Here is a 26,350-nt window from a genome sequence, read left to right on the forward strand (position 1 = left end):
CCAGCCAGCATGGCCAATGGTTGGGGGTGTTGGGATATGTAGTTCAGCAACATCTGGAGGGTCACATACCAGCCGCCCCTGGCCTATGAGCTACTGCACAGGCTTGTTATTCATCTAAACCAAGAGGCGTACACAGTGCTTTAAACACTTAACGACTGTAGGAGAGACTGACACATCTTGACTACACTGAAGAAACAACAAGGTGAGGCACAGATGGTTGTGTTTGTTTAATCTCAGTGGAACACAAAAATAAAAATGATGTATGGGGAAGACAAAAGGGAAAGGGGGGTTGGGGAAGAGAATTAATTCATATGCAGGAACATACAGAAGCCACTGTTTTGCTTTGGCTTCCATATTCTTAACACATTCCCTCCAGAGACACCCAAGACTTGCAGGCCACTTTGACAATTTGCTTTGAGAAGGATCTAATCAAAATTGGCAGTGGCAACAGCAGCAGAGTCCAGGGCACTTCTCTGTGTAACTACTATACAGAACAATCCAATTAATGGTCAGAGAAGAGGAGAGAGAGCAGCAGCAGCAGCCAGGCAGCCACAAACACAGGAGGAGCATCACCCCTCATGTCTGCTTGCCCACGCTCACTAAAGAGAAGGAAGCCAAGGCCTGGTCTGCAGATGGAGCAAAATGCAGAAGGAAAAGGACTGTCACCACAACACTTCCTTGTGAAGGCTGAAGTGGTGGTGGGATAACATGCCTAAATACTCCCTACGTAAAAAAGCAGCATACACACGAACAAAGGTCCCTGCAGGTAGAAATCCAGCAGATGAGAGGGCTAGATAAGAACCTCTGTTTGATGTGTTGCTACTTACAGGGATTTGAGTTTTACATCAGGGAGCATTCAAGAACAGTGCACACAAAACCCACCTTGCAATTGTGAAATTGTACAGTCCCCCTCCTCTACTACCTTGGGATTCTACCACTTCATTCTGCTGCATGTCCAAGACCAGCTACAGTCCTCCCAACCACTAGAACGTCCAAACCCAAAGCAGAATAGTGGAGGATTCAAACCCTCCACAGAGCAAGCAAGAGGCAGCTTTGCCGTTTAAGCAGTCACTCAAAATGAATCTAATGCAAATCAGTTTATGAAAGGATTAGTGCTTTCTGCTTCTCTGGTGATAAAAAGAGGCCATACAGAATATTCTGGCCCATTACAAACAAATCTCTCCAACCATTCCTGCTGTTTCTGTGAATGTGAGCTGTTCCAGCACCAAGCCATGTAATCTGGCCCCTTTTCCAGTGAGATCTGGGAAGCCCTGCGACCTGGAGGACGACCCAGCAAGTTGCCAGCTGCTAAAAAGGAAAGACCCCCAAGTGGGAGGCATTCCACTTGGCAGTGAAGGCACTTTGCCTTCTAGAGAAGCCAAGTTTGGCCACGGCCAAATGATCCCCAAGGCTGGCAAAAAGCAGATTTTGGGGGAAGCAGCAGCTGCTCAGGGCAGAGGAGGCAGTCTTGCACTGAAAGCAGGAAGGGGAGCAACATCTCCTTTGGGGCTGCCATTGTGATGCAAGCTCTAGAAGGGCAGGCCATGTATTCCTACATGGATATGCTGAGATCCCCCTTTGCTGCATATAGCTGTATAAAGCACTGGAAAGTGTAGCAGAGGGAGGGCTGTCCTAGCTTTGGGGGACCCCAAGCACCTCCCTTGCTGTTGCTGCTACCAACCACCGAGGACCATACAGAGCCAGGGGAAGGAAATGAGCAGAGAGATCCCTCACAAAGAGCAACACAGTAGGACAATGTGGGAGGCAACATTTAGCCCTTCACACAAAAAGAGGAGGAAAACTCCTTGAATAGACATCTTGTCCCTGGCTGTCAGTGCTGGTGTCAGCCCACGCCGGTGGATAATTTGGGTGTGGATGCTGAAGGGGTGATGGTAAGAGAACCTTGGCTGCTCAACAGCACAGCCCCCTGCCAGAAATAGGGATGAGAGCCTTCTGCTTGAGGTGAAAGGGGACAGTTACTAAAATAAAACAGACTAGAGACTTAGGGGAGAGCCTCAAAAAATACGCCAGCCACCAGGGCTAGAAGGGAGAGAGGGGGACCGTGCTTGCCCATTCCACTAACAAGACCAGTGGGGTGGGGAGTGATAAGAGGGAGACTGCACCCCATAGACAAAAAGGCCGCTTGCAGCTACTCGATACAGACCGGATAGGAAGTGGAGGAGTGGTGCTTCTGAGAGCTGCGGTGCCCAAAAGGCTGCCGAGAGCTTGCTGCGTGTCTACCTTCTGGACAAACGCTACCCTGTCTGTGTAGGTACAAAACAAGATAGACCCAATGGAGGGGACCACAGCAGAGATGATTTTGAAAGAAACAAACAAAGGAATTTTTAAAAGAACATACACTAGAAGGAATTCCTGGTGAGGTGGGGGCCCCTCCACCACATTAACGCCCCAACTGACGGTATCTCCAGCCCAAGCTGAGTGGTGCATGTGGCTGACTGGGGAGGAGCAGCCCCAGGACATGCTTGGAGGATGTACAACAACCCGTCAGCCAGCCAGACCTTCCTCCTTTCGCCTGGCAGAGTGGATGGGATGGCAGAAAAGGGATGGAATGATTGCCTGGGTGGGGCAGTTTACCTGCCTCCCCTGCCCCAAAAAAGCCAAGCACTGGCAACTCGAGAGGGGGGCCCTGACCCTACCTGCACCTCTAAGGTGGTTCCACCAGGACAGGCTCAGGCTCTGCATCACAGAAAAGGGGGACGCACAGGGACTGTGGGTGGGATTGTTGCAAACCCATCAGGGAGCTCAGATACCTTTGCAGATGCTCCCTGCAAATACTGTAACAGCGCAGAACACAGTCTCGTAATACCTTTGTTTTAAGCCTTTGGCTACCACCCAGTTCATTGCCACAGCAAGCATTTGTGTGGGGTTGGGGAAGGGGGAAGAGATAGCAAAGAAAGGCGGAAATCAGGTGACCAAAAATACTAAATTTGCATGGAGGCAGCCACATGGTTCTCAGCTGTACCTTAAAACCGCTCCGTACCTTCACTCCATGTACTGGAGAGAGAGGGGCAACCCTCCCTATGCACAGGAGGGGGGCGGTGCAGGAGGAAGGGAAAGGCCAGAGAAAGGAAACCGGCTGAAGTGGAGGTGGATTGCTGTGGCTCCCCATTTGCAGCTGGGCAGGTCAAGGTTAAAGATCACAGGTGGTGACCTCTGTCTCCTCTCCCTGCAACAGTCTCGAGTAGCTTTCTTTAAATCCTGGGCAGCAGCTTCTCAATGAATTCTTTCACAGCCATCATCTCCTGCACAGAGTAAAAAGAGAAGTAGTGGTTTTTGTTTGTGCCTGTGCTCATTCTCCTCCCCTTCAAAGACTTAACAGCCTCAAACAGTTCATGTGCTCCCTTCGGGGAGTGACAAGATTCTCTGCATTGAACTGAGGGTCATAAAACAGAAAAAAATTCAAGAGCTGAAATGAGAACTGAGCTTATCAAGAGTCCGGGGGGCGGGGGACTGGCCAGTTTCTTTGTTATGCTACATGAGTTGTTGCCCACACATGTACGCTGATTTTCAAGCTTCAAGCAGTCTTTTGGCTGCCACAAGAGGCGGCTGCCAAGCCAGCTCACAGCAATTTATTTCGCTGCTCATATAAAATCAAAAGTCAATTGAAGCAAGTTGAGATTAAACAAAAGCCACCATTAAAGTGTCATGATGGCACTTGGCTTTATCAGGAGTTGGGGGGTCTGGCCCATGAAAGCTGATGCCACAATATAGTTGTCTACCTTTAAGCTTCCATAGGGCACCTGCTATTTTTAGTACTCCAGACTAACACTGTTATCTCCTTTGAATTAATCGGTTAAAAAAAAATACATATCCTCTTAAAGACAGCTGATTGCAGCAGTACGATATAATTAAGTGGGGATCAAAAAGAGGCTGCCTGAGACCACCAGGTCTGCAAAGCTGCCTTAGGAAACTGGAGCATACAAGCCATAATAAGGGCTCATGGCAGAAGGCACTTCAAGGAGTACCTCAAAGGATGCTTTGCTTTAGCATGCCATCCACCGAACCTCTGAAGGTCGAGGCACCAGGCATAGGACCTTCTCAGATACTTCCAGAGTAAGGTAGAGAGAGGGCATCTCAACCCTAATATCCCGGCATGCACCCTGGCTGTAACCAAGATATGGCCCTCAACTAAGACTAGTTAGTCATCCTAGGAAATGGGTTTACCGGCTGCCAACTAACCTGAGGGCAGGAGCTGTGCATCATTCCTGGGTAGGTTCTGAACTGGACCCTGCTTGGAGTCACAATGCCCTTCAGTTTCTCGGCAGTGAGGGCTCCAAAGCGGACTGGGATCATGGGGTCCATCTCCCCATGGCACTGTAGGATGGGGATGTCTTTGTTCATGCTGTTATTTGCTGCCTGCAGGAGGGAGGGGGGGAAACAGCAGCAGGGGAAGGAGCACCAAGCTGTGAACAACCCATTGCACTCTGGGAAATGCAGTACCTGGGCAAGCTAGTTGTGAAGGAACTGCTCTACCAGACAGGCATTTCCCAGTTGAGCAGCCACCCCGGCATGCACCAAGCCCAACCCACAGGGCCAACAGCAACACATTCAAGGGGGAGAGGGGGCTGCAGTACCTGAGGAAAGGTCTTGTGCAGGGGGAGCCAGCAGCTGAGGGCTACAATGCCAGCCAGTTGGTGTGGGCACGTGAGCGCCGTGTAGAGGGACAGCGCGCCACCCTGAAGCGCAATCAAGATTAGAAAGCAGGTCAGAGCTTGCTCCAGAAAAGACCCTCTACCAATGCAAAGGTGCACACAACTCTCATCTACTACCACCCCTGTGAACAGCCCACCCCACCCCTTTGTAGGAGATTTCCTGGTTCTTATGGCACAAATGGTATGGGGGACACACACAGGTCAGTGGAGGCCACACTCCTCATGCACAGTGTCAGAGAAGAGCCCTCACCGCTTCCTGCCCCACTTAACTGCTTGAGGGAAAAAATAGACCAGGTGCAACCTAAAGCTTTCAAAAATATTTGATTATATTCTACCAACACAAACTTCAAAGGCTTCCCTCTCTTTTTTTTGCATGCAATGTTCAGCTTGCCAGAAGGAAACAGGGAAATACAGTGGTACCTCGGGTTATGAACTTAATTTGTTCCGGAGGTCCATTCTTAACCCGAAACCGTTCTTAATCTGAAGTGTGCTTTCGCTAATGGGGCCTCCCGCTGCCACCACGCGATTTCCGTTCTCAACCTGGGGCAAAGTTCTCAACCCGAGGTACCACTTCTGGGTTAGCGAAGTTTGTAACCCGAGGTACCACTGTAGTAGGTTAGGAGGGCAGAAGTTCCACTCCAGAAGTCTAACTCTGTCCCCACACCCATCCTTGGGTTGTAAGGTTTTACCAGACATTGCCCCAAAGCATGTGTGTTTCCCATGGCAATAAGGGTTAGAAATGTGTTTGGAATGGAAAAAGTGAAAGCAGTATGACTCAGGATACCACTTAACCTCAGTACTGTTGGAACAACTGCACACATCCAAGTTACTGCTCCAGAGGAAACTATACCTCATTCCCCATGCTCCCCTCCCCCCATTAGCAAGGTGGCAGCCGCTAGGTCTCCATCTTCCCCCAGCACCAGTGCTCACGTCCTGTTCCTCATTTCCAATCCCGCCATCCACACACCGGCTTGCCATCCTGGGGATGTAGCCTGCCACACACACACACACACCAGTCACCTGTGAAAAGCCTCCCAGGATGATACGGTTGGCTGGGATCCCATTCTTTATCTCATGTTCGATCACCGCTTTAACTGGAATGCAGAGGGAGAGAGTTCAAGGTGGCATAATATCATAGGCCTTGCATCTCAGGTGCCAAATATGCTGGGTGCACAATAATTACAAAGACAAAGTCTGTTGGCACAGATCTATTTCGCAGTTTCCTCTGCTTCAAAATGTCATGTTTTTAAAAGGAGCATGATGTTCTTTCTGGCAAAGCCTCTGGTGGCAGAGATTAAGGGAAAAGGAGTAGAGTTTGAAAAGTGTGGGGGGGGGGGAGAGCATAAGACAATCAACGTTTGCATTGGGCTAAGCTCTCCCTCATGAAAAGTGATGCCACAAAATACATGCTAGTCTTTTAAGATGCCAGAGGACTCTTGGTTTTGCTGCAGTGGACCAACATGGCTGTTTCTCTGGAATCTGAAGCTTGCCCAAGACCTCTTCAGTGAATTCACAATTCACAGCCTTCACCACTATGTCACACCAGCTTTGGAGAGAGTTGGTGTGAGATTGCTAAAACCCAGAAACTACTCTTCTTTGGTGTTGAAATGTTTAAAAAAGCAGACAGTGCTAAGATGTCACACATTTGCAAATCAGGAATCCGCCTTGAGAGCACACATTCCCACTCTTTGGGTCTTTCTTGCTGGAGTGATTCATCTGCTCTTCTACTCCTGCCAACATTAACAATTTGGGAATGGCTGCAAATCAGTGGTGGAGCATTTGCTTTGCATGCAGAAGATCCTAGATTCAATCCCCAGAATCTGGGTAAGGCTGGACAGACCCTTGTCAAAAAGCTGCCCATCAGCATTAGCAGCACCCAGCCAAGGGTCTGACTAGGTAAGGTAATTTCCCATGTTGCTAGCCAAGGACTTGTTATACAGACCAATGCAAACCATGGTTACTACAACCAGCTTTCCTCATAACCATGGTTTCCATAAGTTTTGGATAGGAACTATGGCTTGCAACCACTGCACCTGCAACACAAAACTACTTAAAATTGGAAAGGGCAGGCAGGGGTAAAATCTTCTTGGAGAAGGGATAAATATGGTGTGGGAGTGGAGGATGGCTTAAGATATGCAAAACATTGTCTACAGGATGCCTCTGTTACATTTGCACTAGGAGGAAGTGTTTTAAAAAGAGCCTTCCATGCATTCAGAATGTAAACATCCCAAACTGCTTCACTCGCTTCACTTTTTGCAAGAATTAGGAAGTGGGCCTTTTTGAACTGGGAATGTAAAAAAGGGCAGAGGCTCTTTATGACTCAAGGAACAGAACCCAAGTCTCTCTCTTCCCCTCCGGCTTTCAAATGTTGTCAGTTACAATTTGGAGAAATGTGGACCAGCTCTAACACTACCCCTGGGCAAGCTTTTCTTACGGTTCTCAGCAGCTTTTTTAATTCCAGTTTCATCCTCAGGTGCATCAGGACTCAGGCCCATCAAATCAAACCTGGAAGAAAAAAATGCAAGTTAGCCCCTGTTCTCTGGTCCACCAGCAGCCTACATGAGGCTGGCTAAGCAAGCACATTATATGACTATATAGTGTCCTGGCAGCTTGGCTGTGCCATTCCAAAATCTTCTGTATGAAAGAATTAAAGTGATTAAGGGAGGACTCTGCTGGGAAGCTGGAGAGGTTTCTACCTGACAAATTATCTGCTGGCTGCAGACATGCATCAATTCAGAGGCCTTCTTTCCACCAGGTCTTAAAAGGCAGCAAGCCTGCCTATGCTCCCCTGCTGTATTGTGAATATACATTAATGCCCATTGCCCAGAAAAGTAACCAGAGACACAGGAAAAGTTTGTAGGAAAATCTAGAAGTGAAACCTGTGGATATTGAAACAATATACATTTCTTAAAAGACTGTTAAAGGGCTGTGGATCAGAACCCTAGGCAAGGCAAGCTACCTGGTAGGCAGTACCCCTCGACCTCATGGCCCAAATGTCTTATTTAAAGACTCACTCTTCGTCCTCTACAGTGTTTGCACCCCAGCCTTATAGGAGTAGCCATGGTGTGCCCCCTACAAATCATGCACCAATCTGTCCTAGCCAAAAAACACCGGCCAGCTTCCTCAGGTCCACTAAACCTTTGCACACAGCTGCTGCCTTTAATTTCCCCCCTCCCACCAGCCTCTCATCTGTATCATTCCCCATCACTCCTGGTGACTGCCACAAGCCTAGTTCTGGCTGCCATATTTCCTTATGATGTCATGCAGGCCAGAAAAAGAAGTGCCTGGGAGGCAGGAGGCCGGGGCACATTGCTTATCTGTCAGCAATTAAATTAACATTGTTTTATACTAACCAGGATGGCATGACCATCTTCATGTTGAGGGTGACAGGGATCCTAGGCCTGCAAGCATATGGGAGGGTGGGGGGAGGGAGAGAGAAAAAGAGAGAGAGAAGCAGGCAATTATGCTCCAGTAGGAAGAGACAACAGGTCATGAGGCTCCTCACAAACCTAAGAAACCTCAACTCATCCAGACATAGCGGAGTTTGCAAAAACCTGCAAAGGCTGCACATTCTCTCAAATCCTGAACTTGTACAAGTTGAACTTGTATGTGACTCCAAAAGGTATGGGATAAACACGACTGAGTTCCAGCTATAGAACTGCTAGCTGTTTTCCCCCAAGTACCCAACCTCAGGGTCTGCCCAGGTAGGGTTAGCTTTGCAAAGAAGCAGGTGACAAAGATCTTTACATATGCGCGCGCGCACACAGCCTGCTCTGCTTGCCCTTACTTCCTTTCTAAGAAATACACACAGTCCCTCCTGGATCAGGCAGCGTTTGGTGTGGTTGCCAAGCAGCCCACCCTGGGACCTGGACATTTGGGGACTGACTTGAGCATGAGCTAGGTGCTTTGGCTAGAGTTGCTGAGGAAGCAGCAGCCATCTCCTTTGGGCTGAAAAGCTCACGAGCCTGCACTCACCACAGTGGGCACAGGGCTTCGCGTGTCTGCCTGTTGCTACCAACAAAAGAGCCGGACTCAAGTAGGAGCAGTCTGCAAGTCGCTCTATTTTGTCTTAAATCTAACCCAGGTGGCGTCGCAAAAACAGACACGGCTGCTTTGCAAGGTAAGCGGGGGGTGGGGGGAGATACTGCAGGCTCAAGGCAGAACTGCATGGCTCTTCCCAGTGTTTTGACAAAAAGAATGTAGGTGAAGGCAGAAATCAGCTCTTTTGGAGCCTATTTTACTCATCCTGCCATTACCACTGCAAGTCCAGGTTCAAAGAGGCGCCCAGGAAGGGAAACTGATGCCTGTTTATGATCTTGTATGGCACCCAGACACACCACTTTAGCCCCACCCCAGCTGATGCATCCCCACCTTGCTTGTCAACATGCTCTTTGTGGCAAACCTAAAGATTCCCCAGTGTAAGGGGGGGGGCACGATGGTCCAGTTGTGGGGTATGATTATCTGTCCATGTTCCACCTGGGAGCTGCTGGGGGTGGGGACTTGGTGAAGGGAAAACCAGGTCAAACAGACTCTCAAGTTTTGTAACAAGGGCAAAATTATTTGTGAGCCCCTCTTAGTATGTGCTTGGCAGATACTATGTCCAAAGCAAGCAAACTCGTGCTAAGGGCTGAGGTGGAGAGGCAGTGTGCTTTGTGCCTCAAAGATCTTGGGCTAATTTACTGAAGGCTTTTTGAAATAAGCACCTCTGCTGGGTGGTGTACAACACCCTGAATGGCTGACACTGGATAATCCATGCATGTTATAGGGAGCTGGAGCTTAGGGAGTTCAGGCAGAATGCTGGGTTGGCTAGCAAGATCTACTGAGCTTCCAGCCACTGTCATAGAGGCAGTAATGTTTTTGAGTACCAGTTGCTGGAAAGTGCAGGAGGGGAGAGTGCTTCTGTGTTCGGGTCCTGCTTGCAGGCTCCCCAGAGACAACAGGTTGGCCATTGTGAGACCAGGATGCTGGATCAGATGCATCAGTGGCTTGATCCAGCAGGATCATCTTATGTTCCTCAGATTAGAATATCAGCTGATTAAGGCTGACATCCTCGTGGAGAAATGGTGGCTTCTGTTAATGTTGGTCAGTCAAGAAGTTTGCACTAACTGACCTCTAGGTGTTCAACTCCCAACCTGGTCTGGTCAAAAGTCAACATCGTGTCTGATGTCTATTTTTCAGATTGGGTCACCACTATGATATTAATGTACTAACCTCAATCTGTAATATTTAATATAGCCGTTTTACCATTAACACCAAATTATTGTTTTTTGTTGTGATGTTCGTGCGATTGTAGTATCTTACAGTTTAAAATCTTCAAAAAAACTGAAGATTAGAATATCAGGGATAATACAATGATTGGTTAATTAATGATTGGTGGGGATGGGGGTTTTTTTTTGCAAGGGCAGAATCTTAAGCGGGCAGCAAAAACTTAAGCCATAGCCCCTAAAAAGCTATAGGTTAAGTGCTATTCTCACTTTGAGACAGCCAGAGCTGGCTTGATCCAACAAGAAAGAGAACTGGGATGCAGCTGAGATTCTGCCTTAGCACATACATATATTTCTATTTTAAAAAGGAAAAAGTGGACGCAGGCAGGAAAAACATCACAGCCCAATTCCACTAATGGAATATATATTGTATTGTGCTTAAGGAAGCGAAGTCTCTGGCACTGGTGCAATGATGCACCTAAGAGGAGCTCTGCTGGATGAGATCAAAGGGCTACCTACTCTAGCATGCTGCTCCCTACAGTAACCAACCAGAAGCCCAGAGAAGCTCACAAAAATGACATAAGGCAACAACCTTATCCTGCCTCTCAACCTATAAGGTTCCAAATTACATGAGAGCAAAGCTGTCAGAATGCCTGCAAACTAGTTTCCATGGGTGAAGAGAATGTTTCCAGTTTGGCTAGGATTAAAACCACACACAGGCCTTAAGGGAACCTGTGTTCCGCACCTCCTCCCCATTGTTTGACTTTGGTTCCCATTAGCCCAGAGTTACCATGGCCATTGGTGAGGGATGATGAGATTGTGCTGGCTGGGGCTAATGGGAGCTGCAGTCCAGAATGACTGAAGGGCACTAGGCTGGGGATGGTGAGTGTATTTTCTGAGTTTGTAAGGGAAGCTTATTTCTGGCTGGAGGAAACTAGACTGATAAGGGGAACACACACCCCAAGCAGAGGCCTGTTTCCTGAAACATGTGCAAGCCTTAATTGTAACCCAGGGCAGAGGCAACACTTACGCATGAGGGCAGATGTATTTCACATAAGGAAGCCGGATGGAGGACAGGGCCTCAGCCCAGCTGTGCCTGAAGTAGGGAAGGCAGAAACAACATAGATCAGAACTTGCACTGCACAGCAGACAAACTAAAATGGAGAAGCAAGCATTTTCCACTGCCTGTCTCCCCCACCAAAACCCATTCTACTGGAAAGCCATGGTGGGACATTTTCATAGCTGCCAACTGTGGTTAGAAGCATTTATGCAAAGCTATACATAAAGACGCAAGTAAATTTATATACTCTGTATGAGTAACTGCAATCCAGTAAAGTCGGTAAGTTCTCCTCCACCTGGTGCAGCATCCCAACAGGAGAGCTCAGCAGTCAGTCCACACAGACCAGCATTCCCCAGCCTGGTGCCTTTCAGATGTCTTGGACCATAATGTCCATCATCTCTGACCAATGGCCATGCTGGAATGGGCTGATGGGAGCAGTAGTCCAAGGTTTTTGGAAGGCACCAGGTTGGAGAAGGCTTGTGTAGACATACTGAGCTAGATAGACCAATAATCTGATTTGGTATAAGGCATTTTCCTATGTGAAAATGTGTTCTGGATTGGTAAACTATTGCTTTTGTCTCAACATCTCCTCATTCCAATCCTGCCGCTGCTCATGCTGGCTAGAATATTAACATTCAACATTCAACTAGAAACAGGAGCTCTTTTGGGTACAGGCTGCTGGAACAAAGAAGGTTTCCCCCTTCCCTTCTTGCCTCAGTTACTAACACAACCCAAACACTCACCCTGTGTCTCCAAGCCCATGTAAAAAAATGACCTGTGAAATCAAGCAGAAAATAACACATTAGGCAGCACAACAAGTGCAAAAGTGCTACCAAAGCACATCAGGAGCATCCTGTGAGACCAATTAGTTGCCAAAAAAAAAAAAAAAAAAAAGGCACAGCAGTGAATTATGCTAAAGGGGAAAAGCAGGAAGGACCCAACCTAAAGTGAGGAGGAGAGGCTGGGAACGAAGAGCCTACACATCACCATGTGTGTGCCCCAGCTGTAATAAGAGAAGATGCCTCAACCACACCCCACGTCACTGAAAAGGGACTGCTAACACATCATGTGCACATCTGCACCTGGAAGACAGAGGCAAACACAAGACGTAAGCTGAGCCATGCAGAGAGGCCCATCATCTAGGATTCCTAAACCTAGGAATCTAGGAACCTAGGATTCCTAAACCATAATCCAGGATTCCTAAACCTAGGCACTGTGATAAACTCACCCCATACATGCTCACTTGACTGCTTAGATCTCCAGAACCAGCACTCTACAAATGTCACAAAACGTGCATTCCACACTTGTGAGAAATCCATCCTTTAGTGTGGCAGAACTCCCTGCCCACTTACAGTAGGAGGCACCTACTGTAATACTTTCAGTGCCTGGTAAAAATTTGTTCATTTCAGCAAGCCTACTCAGGCATGTAGTTGCAATTTGTGTTTTTTAAATTTACTTATCTTCTTTTGTATTTTAAACTTTTTGATGTAACTTTTTAAATGTTTGCTTTTGCTGGTATTTTTAAATGAATATTATAGATTGTTTGTAAACCACTTAGAAGTCTTTTGTTTGAGTAGCCATTATATAAATGTTGTTTAAAAAATATGCCCCACCCCCAATAACTTCTGGGTCAAGGTTATTGCTTTCTGTGAATTAATCCGACAGGCTGCTACCACCTCCTCTCCTAAACCTTGCCTATTTCAAGCATTTAATATTTCACCTCAAAGAAAGTATAAGCTTTCGCAGGATCACAATATCTGGCTTCCTGAGAATCTCCATTTTCAAAAAGAAGATGTTTCTAGCCTTTATGGCTTTGAGGCCAAGTGGGTATAATCGGCAAAGTATCAAAAACCATAGATGTGGCCCAGTCTGGTTTCTAGTGGTTGAGGCTTCTGAGCCTTGTGTAACTCCTCTGCATTCCTCTGCATAATACCATATTTTTCCGTCTGTAAGATGCCCTCATGTATAAGACGTCCCCTATTTTTGGGGACTCATATTCAAGAAAATGGGGGGGGGGAGATGTATCTGTATATAAGACCCACCCTAATCTTTGACATTATTGTTAGGGAGAAAAGCCTAGTCTTATACATGGAAAAATAAGGTATATTTATTTGCTGAGAATGGAAACAGTAGAAGTTGTGCAGTAAATTATGCATAATAAAGAGATATTGCACAAATTTGCAAAAAATTATACAGGTTTAAGAATTCAGCATTTCTTGCTGAAGAACAGGGCAATTTATCTTACCATGGAGAATCACAGTGATATAAAGGTACTATTTAAAGGTCCTATCTCCATGCAACGGAATCTGGCCTTTCGAAAATTCACACAGAAATGCTGGTGCACAGCTTCTTGCACCCCTCTGTTATCAATGTTATTCTTGACCAGCAGCCCAGATAGAGGAAACCAAACACCCGCTAGCAGAGCTGGATGTGCTTTGCTTCCCCATTTCTGTTGGCAACCACAAGTTCCAGCCTTCTTGAAAAAAAACAGAGTTGTTCATTAGAAAGGTCAGGGAAGTTAGCAATTCCAGTCCAGGTGAGAGGGTTAAAAAGCTTCCATCAACCAGCTACATGGCTACATCTCTGCAGCAGGTTACCACACTGCTAAACCCAGCGGTATTTTGGCAGTGACAGATCCACTTGCGGGCAGACAGGCCTGTTCGCACCATCAGTTACCTCAGAGTCATGTCTCCTGAGCAGCTTCAATCTCTGTTCACAAGCCAAGTTAACTGAGGAGGCACACTCCGAATATTTACACCTGAGTATTCACATCCACTCCCCATGTGTCAGACCACCAAAGACTCTCTTCTGACTCTTGCAGAGAGGTTAGTGCAAACTAACTTCTCATGAATGTCTTCACAGGATTTACCCAATGGAAAGCTAGAGAATTGTAAAGCTTTGCTTCTGTTGCAGATCTTGATATATGGTTTGGCTGCTTACGAGCTCTGAAAAGCACGGCTCTCATTTCTAGCGGAAGAGCAAGTTCCTAGCCATTATCACTGTGGTCTTTGGGAGAGGAAATTGTACAGTTTCCTTTCCCTTCCTGTGGCTCCAAATGGTTATGCCAGAAAACCTATTGCTGTCCTAGTTCCATCTTTCATTTAACACATCCATTCTTCTCTCTTATGTCTAACCCTCACCAAAACGGCTACAAATTCTACAAACACCTCTGCCTACCCCATCTCAATCAGGACACATTACAGCGAAACTCTCAATCACACAGAGTTCTTGACAATCCGAGGGTTGTTTCACAGATTTAACACTCCCCCCATGGAACTTGGGTGCAAAGGGGAGTTGGCTCTTTGAGAATTTAATCTCACTCCTTCCCACAGTTCTGAAACATTTAACACCCTACTCCAAATCTTCATAATCCCATCAGCCTTTTTCTCTGTCCTTTAAAAAGGAAACAGAGCCACAATAACACCTGCAAATTAATCAAGAGTCATTTGCATAATAGAACAAGGAGATGGGCTTTACAAAGTAATATTTGCTGAATTCCAGAATGCAATAATTTCTGTTGGCCAGAATGTGGCAAAATTCAGCATCTTTTGTCTGTTGGAACATATGTTTGGAAAAGCTCAGTTACTAGTCCTCAGGAATGCAGAAAACAAACTTTTTTAAAAAAAAAAGTGTTCTGGGGGTTGGCAGAACTAACCAGTGGTCAGAAGGGAGCACTTCCGGTGTCCCCTTGCCTCCTGGCCACTCACAGCCATGCCCCTGGAGACTACTCATCTCTCTACTCTCACAGCACTGAGGAGACCAAATACTGAAAAAGAATTATATACAAATAAGCCGATCTAGGCAAAATGTGTTTGATTTATGTAATGTGTTCTCCTTGCAGAATTTAGATCTTTGTGAAGGGGAGGGCATGGTTCACACAGATAGGCAGGAAATAAAACTGCAAGGTACATCTGATGGTGCAAATGCAGGCGGAGCCAGCAACAAGGGCGAGGATTATAGGAGCTTGGGAGCCTGGTGGGTGTCAGTGTCATTTCTGCAGAAGCGCCTGGCCATGATGGTTGACCACAGCAGCCCCACATTTGCATTAAGGGGGTGGTAGAAAGCAAGCCTTGGCTATTATTTCCTTGTTAGTGCAAGAGTAGTAGCGTCGAGGCCAACACAATTTGATACAGCTGGGCTAATTACCTGCCAGAGGCAGCGGTGGTGTTTTGCGCAGGTCCTACACAAACAACATTGTGCTGTTTACTGGAAAGGAACGAAACCATGTTGATCTCTTCCCGCAGCCCTCCCCTCATCAAAGTTTCTCTCTGCACAATTCCTCTGCCACCACCCCCACCACCCCTTTCTCTCAAACAGCTTCTGAGTTAAAGGGAGGGCAGCCCCTTGACATTAGCAGCAACCAAGAGGAGGGGGGTGGAGGAAAGAAATCCAGTTAATTCCCCTAATCTTTCTGGATCCCGACAGATGGCAAGCCAAGGAGAGAGACAGAGAAAGCCCTTACCGCTGCAGTCTCCCGCTCTGCCCCTGAAATGGTCACCGCATCAGCGAGGAGGGGGACAGACATGTTGTTACCGCACATACACCAATAGAGGTTTCAACAGCTCACGCCTGAAACACAGAGAGATAGAGAAACACACACACATTTATTATATGCATAGCACTTTTAATTTAAGAGCTGCTCTGCAATGCTTAATCTTGTTGGACCTTACAACTATGCGAAGAGCTAGGTCACTTTTATAACCAGGTTGGGTACAGAATCAAAAGGGGTGTGAAAGCCTCTCTTCAAATGTGTGCATGATGTACAAGTTCCCGTTCTGAAGCCCATCAGGTTTCATCTCTTTCCCTGTCCTGCATAAGGGCTAGAAGCTTGCTCCTGGATTAAAAATGAAAACCAAGATTTTCAGAGCAAAGGTTGCAACCCAGAAACCTTGGGCTTCAGACCAGCACCCAAGACCAAAAGCCACAAACAACTAGCTCTCAAGGTGGAATATCCACCTGGAAAACCTGGATCAGCTAGTTCCAGCAGTTGACAGTGGCAAAGAGAATATTCCATCTCTAGGCAAAGCAAAAATCCAGTCTGGTTTCCAAGGAGACTTTACATTTGCTTAAAAGTTCATCTGGGAAAGTTTCCGGTAGATATGAACTAACAAAAAGAAGGCTGCATACAGGCCAGGTGCAAAAAGACTAACATACACAGCGTTTAAAAGCCTTGAATACTTTAAACTCCAACCTATCTCAGGCCATGGATCTCTTCTTTAGAGCATTATTTAATATAAAACGTGAAACACAAAGAGCTGCCTGAAATGTGACCTACAAACATTCCTCTGAAGGACACATGCGAGGATTCAGATTATTAATACCTCTGAAAACATTTCTGTACCCTTTTATAGTTGTCCTCTAGTAGACACACGTCAATGAATTATAGAGTTGAGGTCTGTAACAGATTATCTAGTCAACAAAATCCTATCCTATACTGAAACAACCATGAGGGTTTGTCCCCTAGTATTTAATCACAAAGTACTTTCCCACAAATTAAGTATGAACCCGTTTAATGTAGAAATATAAGAATAAGAAGTGCTACATTCATAAAAGGCAAAATTCAAAACCAGGATGCAACCAGAGGAATATACCGTAGGCACAAAATAATATGTATATGTGTGTGTGAACACATTTCGAACAGGCTAAGAATTGGCTACCACATGGTAGCTGAGCTCCCACTCTGTATTTCCCAACTCTGAGGGTTTTCAAAGCAACCGTGACTTGTTTTTCAAATGCTGCTTATCTGTTATATTCAGTGATATGGTTTGATAAGGGTTCCCTGTAACATCCTGCCAAAGGCCTTGGGAGGCACAGCTTAAGGACAGAGTGGGAGTCAGTGGCTTTTACAAAACTGCAGCATAAAGACCCTGATATTAAGCCTGGGATTTCTCATCCCAGCAAACCCCTCCTGCAACCAAAAAGCTGAAGGTTTAAAAGTAGTTTTTGTTACTTCTATGCCACCAGTAAAGGACAAGGCTATTTATATAACCACTGATAACAGTGCAGGGGCATAAAGATTCAAGAGTCTGTGCTGCCTCGGCTGCTGCTGGAGATGTACTGATGCAGCCAATACCATGAAAAACAAGAGCTATGCCCGATGGCTGCCCACTTGGGTGTAACTATGACCACAAAAGCCAGGAAGGTATCAAGCCATTGCCACACTGCCAGTACATCTGGAAGCCTATTATTAACCTAATCACACAGTGCAAATCATCATACTACAGTGGCACCTCAGGTTCCATACGCTTCAGGTTACATACACTTCAGGTTACAGACTTCACTAACCCAGAAATAGTGCTTCAAGTTAACAACTTTGCTTCAGGATGAGAACAGAAATCGTGCTCCAGCGGCGCAGCAGCAGCAGGAGGCCCCATTAGCTAAAGTGGTGCTTCAGGTTATGAACAGTTTCAGGTTAAGAATGGACCTCCGGAACTAATTAAGTACTTAACCCGAGGTACCACTGTATAACTCAGTTGCCACCAGATCACCTAAAAGCCCACATCAGTGTTACAGTCAAAAGCAACGGCAAGTTGAATGCTATGGTTACCCACAAAAGCTTAGAGCAGAGGCTAAGAATACAATCCAGAATCTGATCTTCTATTTAAAATAAACACCAAGTTTCTAGCCTCCTGTGACTGTAGCTATGCAAAGAAACTTGCCCAAAAAAGATTAGGAAGGAAGCGGGAATGAGAATTCCAAAAGGTCAGGACAAGAGTTATTATTCACTAATTACTGAACTTATCAGCCACACTCCAGTTTCTTAGCCCATGCTCCCTTGTCTTTGTTGTGATCCCATCCCTTGCTTCCCTGAAATTAACACAAACAACAGAGATGTTCCCCATCAACAACACCAAACACCCCCACCCACCCACCCAATGGCAGCTCAGCAGACACTGGCCCATGGCAGGACATATTTAGTGGTGGTCCCGTTTGTGGAATGCTCTCCCTAGTGAAGTACATCTGTCTCCATCATTATTAATTTTCAGGAGGAATACTATAACATTCCTTGTTTACCCAGGCATTTGGTGGCATGAACACTGCTCTTGGCAACCCTGAGATCACTGGAATGAATGAATGGCTTTAACTGTAACTTTTAGAATGCTTAAACTGTAACTGCTCTTAGAAGGTTTTAACTGTTTTAGAAGGGTTTTGTTTTTAAACTGTAGATCTGTTTGCCACCCTGGGAGGGATATAAATTCAATAATAATAATAATAATAATAATAATAATAATAATAGTAACAATAAATGTATCCCACTTGAAGGATTTTGGCTATTAAAGCACAGAATCTTTAGAGGTCCAGCTCAAGCGGTCTTCCATCTCTATTGCAATAGGGTACCAGTTGCTTGAATAACATGAAGCAGCTTGCTCTGCTTGTTTCCCCCCCTCATCAAACAACTGTTATTTGATTATGTCACAGTGTGGTGTGGACTGGACAGGAGGGTATGCAGAGAGGTCCACAGTTACCTTTGTGAAGGGAGGATGAGAGAGAAAGGTGGACCAGATGACCCTCAAATCATTCAAACCCTGATTCAAGTGCTGAGCAACCTCACCAAGCTAGATATCAACAATACATAGGAACCAAGTCTTCTTCACATTGCTATATTTCCTGCATCTTATTTCTTATCTGGATGAAGCTGATCTTTCATAGGTCCATCAGCTTTTTACCTCCCCACTGAAAATGCCATATTGAGCTATTGGTGCAATCAAGTTGAATGGTTCAGATAAGGCCATTTGCCAAGAGTCCAGACACAGACTGATCCACTGCATTCCACACATGAATGCGTGAACAGTAACCTGCCCACAATTTTTTCCCTTGAATGAAATTATTATTATTATTACAAAATACAATAAAATAGCTTCTACAAAAAATACAAATCAAGTAATTAGACTCTTAGCCCTTACCACCCACAGAGGACAAATAAGCACCTTGGGAGACATTTACCTATCTCTCACCCAAGGTTCTCCATCCACCATCTACCACTCCCATAAGTATATAATCTCTGGACCTTAATAAAGGCACCAGACATAAGACTCAAAAGAAAGAAGAAAAACAAAGGAGAGAAACAAAAAGAGAAAGGAACAATAAGAAGAAAGAAGGGCGGGGGGAGACAAAAGAAGAAACATTAGAGAAAGATACAAAAGAAAACTTCTGATTTTTCACCCGCAGGTTACATAAAAAAGGAAAAAATGATTATTTCAAACATTCAGTCCACGCTAACATCCATCTTCTCCACTTTCTGTTAAACAATATTTCTTTTATGTCAGGGTGCCTCTTTTTCTCATGAAAAGTCCAAGATTGGTTCTCTAATTGTTATTGCTATTGATAAATGTCAACCATATTTTTTCTTTTGCCATTACCTCCATTAATTCCCACCACCATTACTCCATATTGAGTGATAGTAAATTCTTCTGCCCATGTCCATTTTCATTCTTTCCAGTCTTTTTCCACAGAGAATACCATAACTTTAGCAGCATCATTTTCTTATTTCACTTCAGATTGTATGCAGAATACTTTCTCTCTACTAGAACTGAAGCAAGGCTAGGACTGAAGTTTTCTCAAAGTTTTTTTCGCCCCTCAACTTCATCAATACCATATCCAGATAATTTTTAATAATAATAATAATAATAATAATAATAATAATAATAATAATAATAATAATTTATACCTCGCCCATCTGGCTGATTTTCCCCAGCCACTTTGGCGGCTTCCAATCAAGTGTTAAAAACAATACAGCATTAAATATTAAAAACTTAAGATAGCCGCTTATTTCCTTTACATCTGCCCTGTTCCACAGGGCGGGCGCCACTACTGAGAAGGCCCTCTGTCGGGTTCCCTATAACCTCACTTTTATTTTCTCCTTCTCATCCAAATCAAGGAATGGAAGTCATTTCCACTTCAGCATCACCATCTGCTTAACTATTTCATGATCCAGTCCTCTCAACTTTTCATCAATTTAGTCTGAAGCCTCTGAGTATTTCCCTTCTCCATTTTCTCCATTAATCTCTGATCCGATCATTTGAAACTATTCAGTCATCAACTGTTGAACTACACCAACAGTCACTGGAAGATCCAAAAGTGCCTTTACCATAATGGACATTTTTGATGTTCTGGATATTATTAGCAACTAAGTCTAGCTTAATATTTCCACCTTAAAATCACAGCTGCAATGTGTCTTATCTCATATTAACTTCTAACCCACAGCTGGCAACAGCCACTTTACTTTCAGTTTTTTCAGTTGTTTAGTGGCAGGAAAAGAGAAAAAGGGTTAAAGATTTTTCACACAAAGGTTCCCCTTGTCCATTTAATCGTTATTGTCAACCATAAATCTGGAATTTTGCTCTGCCGTAGACACTCTGCCTTAGACAACAATCCGTTTTCCTTTCTGTTTTCCTTAATGACGGAAGGTGTTACTTACAGATTTTCAGATTGTAGATTTTCACCAGCTGATGGAGGGAATTTTTGTTAAAGTTTTCCTTGTCCCAGAAGTGTTTTAAAAAGAGAGGGTGTGGGTCTTTCTTACCTGTGAAAATTGATTACATGGAGTTTGGGCACGATGGCAACTCGTCAGTTTTCCAGCTCGTTATAACTCCCGTCCAAGCCACCAGGCATATAAAAACAGTCTCGATCAAAGCATTTGAGGTCAACTCCCAGATCACCCTTATCTGCATAATGATTAATAGTCAGACTATCTGTCTATTATCAATCACTACATACCGTAATTATCTTCTGTAAGCAGGAGCTAACAGAGAGGCAGCCAAACCGCCATTCCTCTCCCCGGAAGTCCTGTAACCTGCCCACAAATTGAGTGAGATGAGGACACACCAAGCTTGTTTATTCCATACCATCATTTTGAAGCCTACGAAAAAAGTGACTAGACGGTACAGTATTCAAGGTTAGAATTCCATAAAGGCAAAGATCAGGGCCACAAACCTGTGCAAGGGCCATGTGTACATAAATCCACCAAAAAGCAAAGAACTTAAAGGTGCCTAATTCTATGTTGGGCGGTGACCAAAATATTTAAATTGCTATGCACATAGCATAGGTTGTTTAACTCCAACTTACATCAACTCCAGCCAGTGTGCCAAAGATCAGGTATGTTGGGATTTGAAGTCCAGTAACACCTAGAGTGTCACAGATTTCCTATCGCTAGTTTTTATGATCTATGAGCACAAGATGTTGAAAAGGTTGGTGCAGAAAATAGCAGGATTCCCTCATTCAAGGCACCCTGGCTCATGTGAAAAAAGCCATGAGAAATACAATCCCTAACTGTTAAGAAATCATAATCCCTTCCTCCCCCAAATGCATACCATGGCCTTATTTATATGAAGGAGTGTAAAAGAAATGTGTCAGATAGAAAATCTGGTCATCTGTGCATTAAAAAATTAAAATCAGACACTGGAATTTTAGTACCTTGCATACATTTTCACCTCTATACAAGGTACTCATTTTGAAATTAACACTGGTACTGTAATCTAATTACCCCCCCCCCCCCAATTTCACACAATACAGTACTTAGGCTTGCCTCCTTTTTTTTAAAAAAAGGAAAGCATACCTGCATGCAAGGCCCATTCATTCCTAGTTGAGGAACAGATGTGAAAGTCTGTCATATATAAGGACTGAGGAGAGGGGAAAACATTTTACAGAACCTCATGCTAAACCATGCTAAATCTGAATGAGCTAGGTAGTTTTCAAGAACAATGACAATTTTGCTTGAATTTAAGAGAACTCACCACTTACAGCGTCATGGAAATCAGCTTCCTTATTGGAACACAGCAAGCGTAACACCATTTTTTTAAGGGATCCAGTAAACTACAGATTAATTAGGCTAACTGCTGTCTCTGCTACTGACAGAAAACCTTATTAAGGGCTAGAATTGTTAAACATATAGAGAGGAAGAATCAGCTGAGGAATTAGTATCCTGAGGAAGATTCAGCACAGCTTTTTCAAGGATAGTTCTAGCCATTTTTTGAAAATTCCTTGAGCATTAAACATGAGACCTGCCAGACATATAATTTTGTCAAAAGATTTCAGAAAATTCAAGAATACAAGAACAGCTCAAAAGCTTTTGACAAAACTTTTTATCAAGGGCTGCTAAGAAAAAAACCCTTAGCAATCTGGTTAAAAAACAAGAAACAGACATTAGAAATAAATTGTCAGTTTTCACAATGGTGGGAAGCAAACTAAACTCCCTCAGTTCTGAATTGAGAATGGTGTTATTTCACCTATTCATAAATTATATGGAGCTGTATGTAGGAAACAATGAGGTAGCAGTAGAAGATAAAGCAGGGAGACAGTTGGAATATCCATGTTCAGAGGTAGCATACTACAGAATATCAGCTGCTGTGGACAAACAACAGGGGATGGCTCTCATCATACCCTGCTCATGATTTTCATTTAGAGGCACCTGGCTAGCCACAGCTGGAAAAGAAAGCCAGACTAAAGAGACTTTCTGCAAGGCGATTCTATGCTCTTATGACCAGCACTTCTTTAGGAAAATGGACTGGGGAAAATGAACATTCCTTGTCCATATCTGAGTGATGGGGCAAGAGAAACAAGCTATTCAAATGGCAAATGGAATTTCATTTGTGTTCTCTGCTCATTCTCTAGTAACAAAGAGAAGTCATGCAATATTAATAATAATGCTTGTTCAGTAATAACAGCACTCTCAGAGCTAAGTACATTGCTAACAAAATCAGTCCCAACATGCTCCCAAAATACATGACATGAGTGAGTCCAAAAGCAACAGTAGCATAAAACTTTTATTAGGACCAACTAAAACACTACAAAAGAGTGAGTTTCAAACAATTTGAAAGGTTGCTCACTACTTGGTAGTGTCTGAGGTGGCCCTAATAAAGGTGTTATGACACTGCTTCTGGAATTTTTTCTAGAACACCTAAAAGACCTAACAACTACTTGTAATTGTTGTTTACTGGTTCAAAGAAGTCTCTCCCTAGTGCCTCCTGAACAGGATGCCATAAGTAGATGGTTGCTTGGAAAGAGAAGCCAACTCTTTAAGAACTATTTCACACAAATATGTTGTTCTTTGCCTGATATCAATTCCTATGCTATAGTAAAAAAAGATACTTCATTTCTTATAGGACACATAGCCCAACAAGCTGGAAATGGTTTATCAAACCTCCATGCTACAATATGGAGCATTTTACATGCCTGAGATGTATGGGGAAAGGGACTATACGTACTAAGAATAAATCTTCTTCCCTTCAAACCTTTCCCACACATTCTATTTATTGCTGTGGTGCTTTCAACCTTTGCAAATGGACCTGGGTACTTTACACAACATGAAATAAACTGATAGGATTTGCTACTGCCAGAAGTAGTGATTGGTGGCCAACTGAGATGGTATTTAAAAAGGATCAGACAAACGCATGGAAGGACAAGATTAACAGAAACTTTTAGCCACAAAAGTTCAGCAAAGACTCCATGTTTAAAGAGAGTATAACTGAGCATCAGATAATTGGAAAGGCAAAAGGCTAAGGTTCTTGCTTTCATGCTCTATCTTGAGGCATTTAGTTGGCTGAAGACAGCATGAGTAGTGGGCTCCTAGTCAGATCTAGCAATGTGACTTGTGTGTACTTTAATGAAGAACACTGTGCTGTGCATCTTCAGCCAAAACCACAACTCATCAGCTTGATTCCATTATAACTTGTTCTGGAAACTCTGGCCTTGCTGAATCAATTAACTTACAAATCACTCGATGTGTTTTTCACAAACTGAGTTTATGTGTAAGTCAAATTATAACTTCTGGCATGCTGACTGCAATCTTAGGCAATCTTGGAATGCCAAGGAAACATGGCTAGATCAGTGTGTAGGTTAACTAAGGTTAAAGGCATTCAAACTTGTGGTCAACTTACAACTAACGAAGTTATTATTTCTTCCTAACAAATGTATGTGTGTGTCTCTCCCACTTTAAATATTAAAGAACCCAGTCCATGAGAGACACCCATTTTCTATTGATGTGTGATGGCAAAAGTTCCAATGTAATCTACAGTTATTACACAATACAGCATTGTAGTAAAGGCTATTTTGTTTCAACAAGCCTTTGAGTTCAGGTGAATCATATTCTTTTAGTTATCAAAGTTACGTTTTTATGCTGCTTAGTTTATTATTATTTCATACTGTTTTATTATGATACTTGCAATCCACTTTGGACATTATTATACAATGGAAAAAAAGACAATATATGCTTTTAATAATGAATGTGTTGTCCACCTTTGTTCTAGGAATAAGGTAGAAGATAGAAACTGAGTGCATATCATCTATTATTTGCAAGGGTACCTACAATATATGCAAAGGTTGTAAGCAGTTTAAGGTACTCAGGTCACTGCTCACAATAAAAATACAGTTTGCATGAGATACTGCAGCATGCAATTAACTTCTCTCCTATGATTTGGCACAGCTTTGGTTCTTATCCTTTCAGAAAGCGTCCCACCCAGATTTCCCCCCCCATTCATCTGCACACACACATTCTACCCACGACCGCTTGCATCTTCCTGCCCACACTCATTCCCCCTCCTCATCCCCTGTCCTCTTAGGATAAGCCCATGCCAAGGAAGAGAAAGGTGGGCAGCTCCTGTACATCAAAGGCAAATGTAAATGTAAACTGGGAAGAGATGAGATAAAATATGCACCTGCCAGGACACCTTTAAAAACACGCACACACACACAAAAAAACTCTCAGAATGACAGGGAGTCCTGGCAGGTGCATATTTTTCTCTCATCTCTTCCATTGTATCTGGTCCATGCTAGCACCTCCTCGTGCTCCTAACCCTCCATCACTGACCTCTTTCCACCTGCAACCCCTGGACACCCCCCCAAAAAAAATCCAGCACCTCAAACCCTCTTCCACTTTCTCAGCTTCCTTTCCCTCCTCGCGAGTGTCATCTCCTGGCCACACCCTCCCTGCAGCCCGCCTCACCCTCTGCCTCCCTCCAGCCCACGCCCCCTCCGCTCCCACCCGCGCCCTCCCCCAACCCTTTACCTCACAGACCTGGGCCCCTTCGCGTGCCCCCCCCCCCCACTTCTACCAACAGCCCGCCGCTCACGCAGAGACCGGCCCACCCTCCTCCTCTCTCTCCCCATACAGAAGCCCCCTCGGCGACGAGACTATCCCCTCGAGAATGGTCCCGATTCTAATTGCCCCCCTCCCCCCTCACCTCTTTCCTCTTGTCTCTTTCTACCCGGCTTCCAACTGAAGAGGATTCAGTCAGTTCTCGAGCTCACCAGACAGCTCCGGAACTTCCGCCGCCGCCGCCAGCGCGCGCGAGGTGGGCGGGTCCGCCCAAGCTTCGGCCCCGCCGGAAGTGTCGCGCGCCGCTCTATCCCTCTGGAAAGAACGGAGTCCGGAAGAGGAGCCTCGAGGGGCGCGGCCATCTTGTTTGGCTGAAGTAACGACCCGCGGGGTTCTTCGTGCCGGTGTCATAAAAATAAATGGCTCAGTATTTTCATATGGCTTTTTGCTGTTATTACAGTGGTACCTTGGATTACATACTCTTCAGGTTACAGACTCTGCTAACCCAGAAATAGTACCTCGGGTTAAGAACTTTGCTTCAGGATGAGAACAGAAATCGGGCTCCGGCGGCGCGGCAGCAGCAGCAGGAGGCCCCATTAGCTAAAGTGGTGCTTCAGGTTAAGAACAGTTTCAGGTTAAGAACGGACCCCCGGAACGAATTAAGTACTTAACCCGAGGTACCACTGTATTTGAAATAGCAGCTCTTTTTTTGGGTGGGTCTAGGTAATGGGGATTATAGCATTTGATGCCATGGCCAATTCATAATTATTATGGTGAACAGCAGCGTTGGCGTTGCTATTTTTGCGCTCTTGGTATCAGCCGTTAGTCATAATAATGTCACACATACTGTACTTAATGGTAGCACGTGCCTGCTAACTGTATCGAGTTAGCAGGATAAATTTTGCCTGACTTGATTTTGAAAGTCTGACCAGGTGACCATACTGAGCATACCAGGTTAGAGGGCGATCCCTTCCTGTGAATTTAACATCCCACACCTATTAGCAATGGGTATGACTGCGAAAGATAGATTAGGATCTGCTGGTACAACGGTAGATCGGCAATGACTTCTTTTAATTGGGTTTTATAAACAAGAATAATGTTATACAAACAAGTATACCAAGTTTTCTCATGTCACTTGTATATCACAAAAACAGCATAATAAATGTGGAAAAATATCTACGTGTTTCATTATTAGTGGTCAATGTATAAGTTCTTGGTTTATGAATTGGTTTAAACAATTAGGAAGAGTTGAGGGGGGAAGGAAAAAGGAGGGGAGGGGGAATCAGCAAGGACCTTTGACACAATTGTTCCAACAGTAACAAGATTACTTATTTTCATCTATCTGCTGAGATGAAAAACACTAATTGGTAGTGGGTGGTGG

General features: G+C 44.6%; 1 protein-coding gene across 4 annotated transcripts; it reads right to left on the reverse strand.

The window, feature by feature from the left end:
• Window positions 1-214: 214 nt before the first annotated feature.
• Window positions 215-25,243, reverse strand: LYPLA2 (lysophospholipase 2). Of its 4 annotated transcripts, XM_079987812.1 has the most exons (11): window positions 25,115-25,215; window positions 20,655-20,730; window positions 15,400-15,506; window positions 11,681-11,712; window positions 10,908-10,973; window positions 8,027-8,074; window positions 7,108-7,178; window positions 5,694-5,767; window positions 4,596-4,697; window positions 4,201-4,377; window positions 215-3,263 (listed from the first exon to the last, which is right to left on the reverse strand). In XM_079987812.1, the coding sequence occupies exons 3-11, from the start codon at window positions 15,475-15,477 to the stop codon at window positions 3,213-3,215; spliced, it is 699 nt and encodes a 232-aa protein (XP_079843938.1). In that variant the 5' UTR covers window positions 15,478-15,506; window positions 20,655-20,730; window positions 25,115-25,215; the 3' UTR covers window positions 215-3,212. The 4 variants fall into 4 exon arrangements, with proteins under 4 accessions (XP_079843938.1, XP_079843935.1, XP_079843937.1 ...); XM_079987809.1 differs by lacking the exon at window positions 20,655-20,730 and having other exon boundaries at window positions 25,115-25,243; XM_079987811.1 differs by lacking the exons at window positions 20,655-20,730; window positions 25,115-25,215 and adding an exon at window positions 20,461-20,602.
• Between the last annotated feature and the right edge of the window lie 1,107 nt (window positions 25,244-26,350).

This window comes from Podarcis cretensis (genome assembly GCF_951804945.1).
Source record: "Podarcis cretensis genome assembly, chromosome: 8".
Taxonomy (NCBI): domain Eukaryota; kingdom Metazoa; phylum Chordata; class Lepidosauria; order Squamata; family Lacertidae; genus Podarcis; species Podarcis cretensis.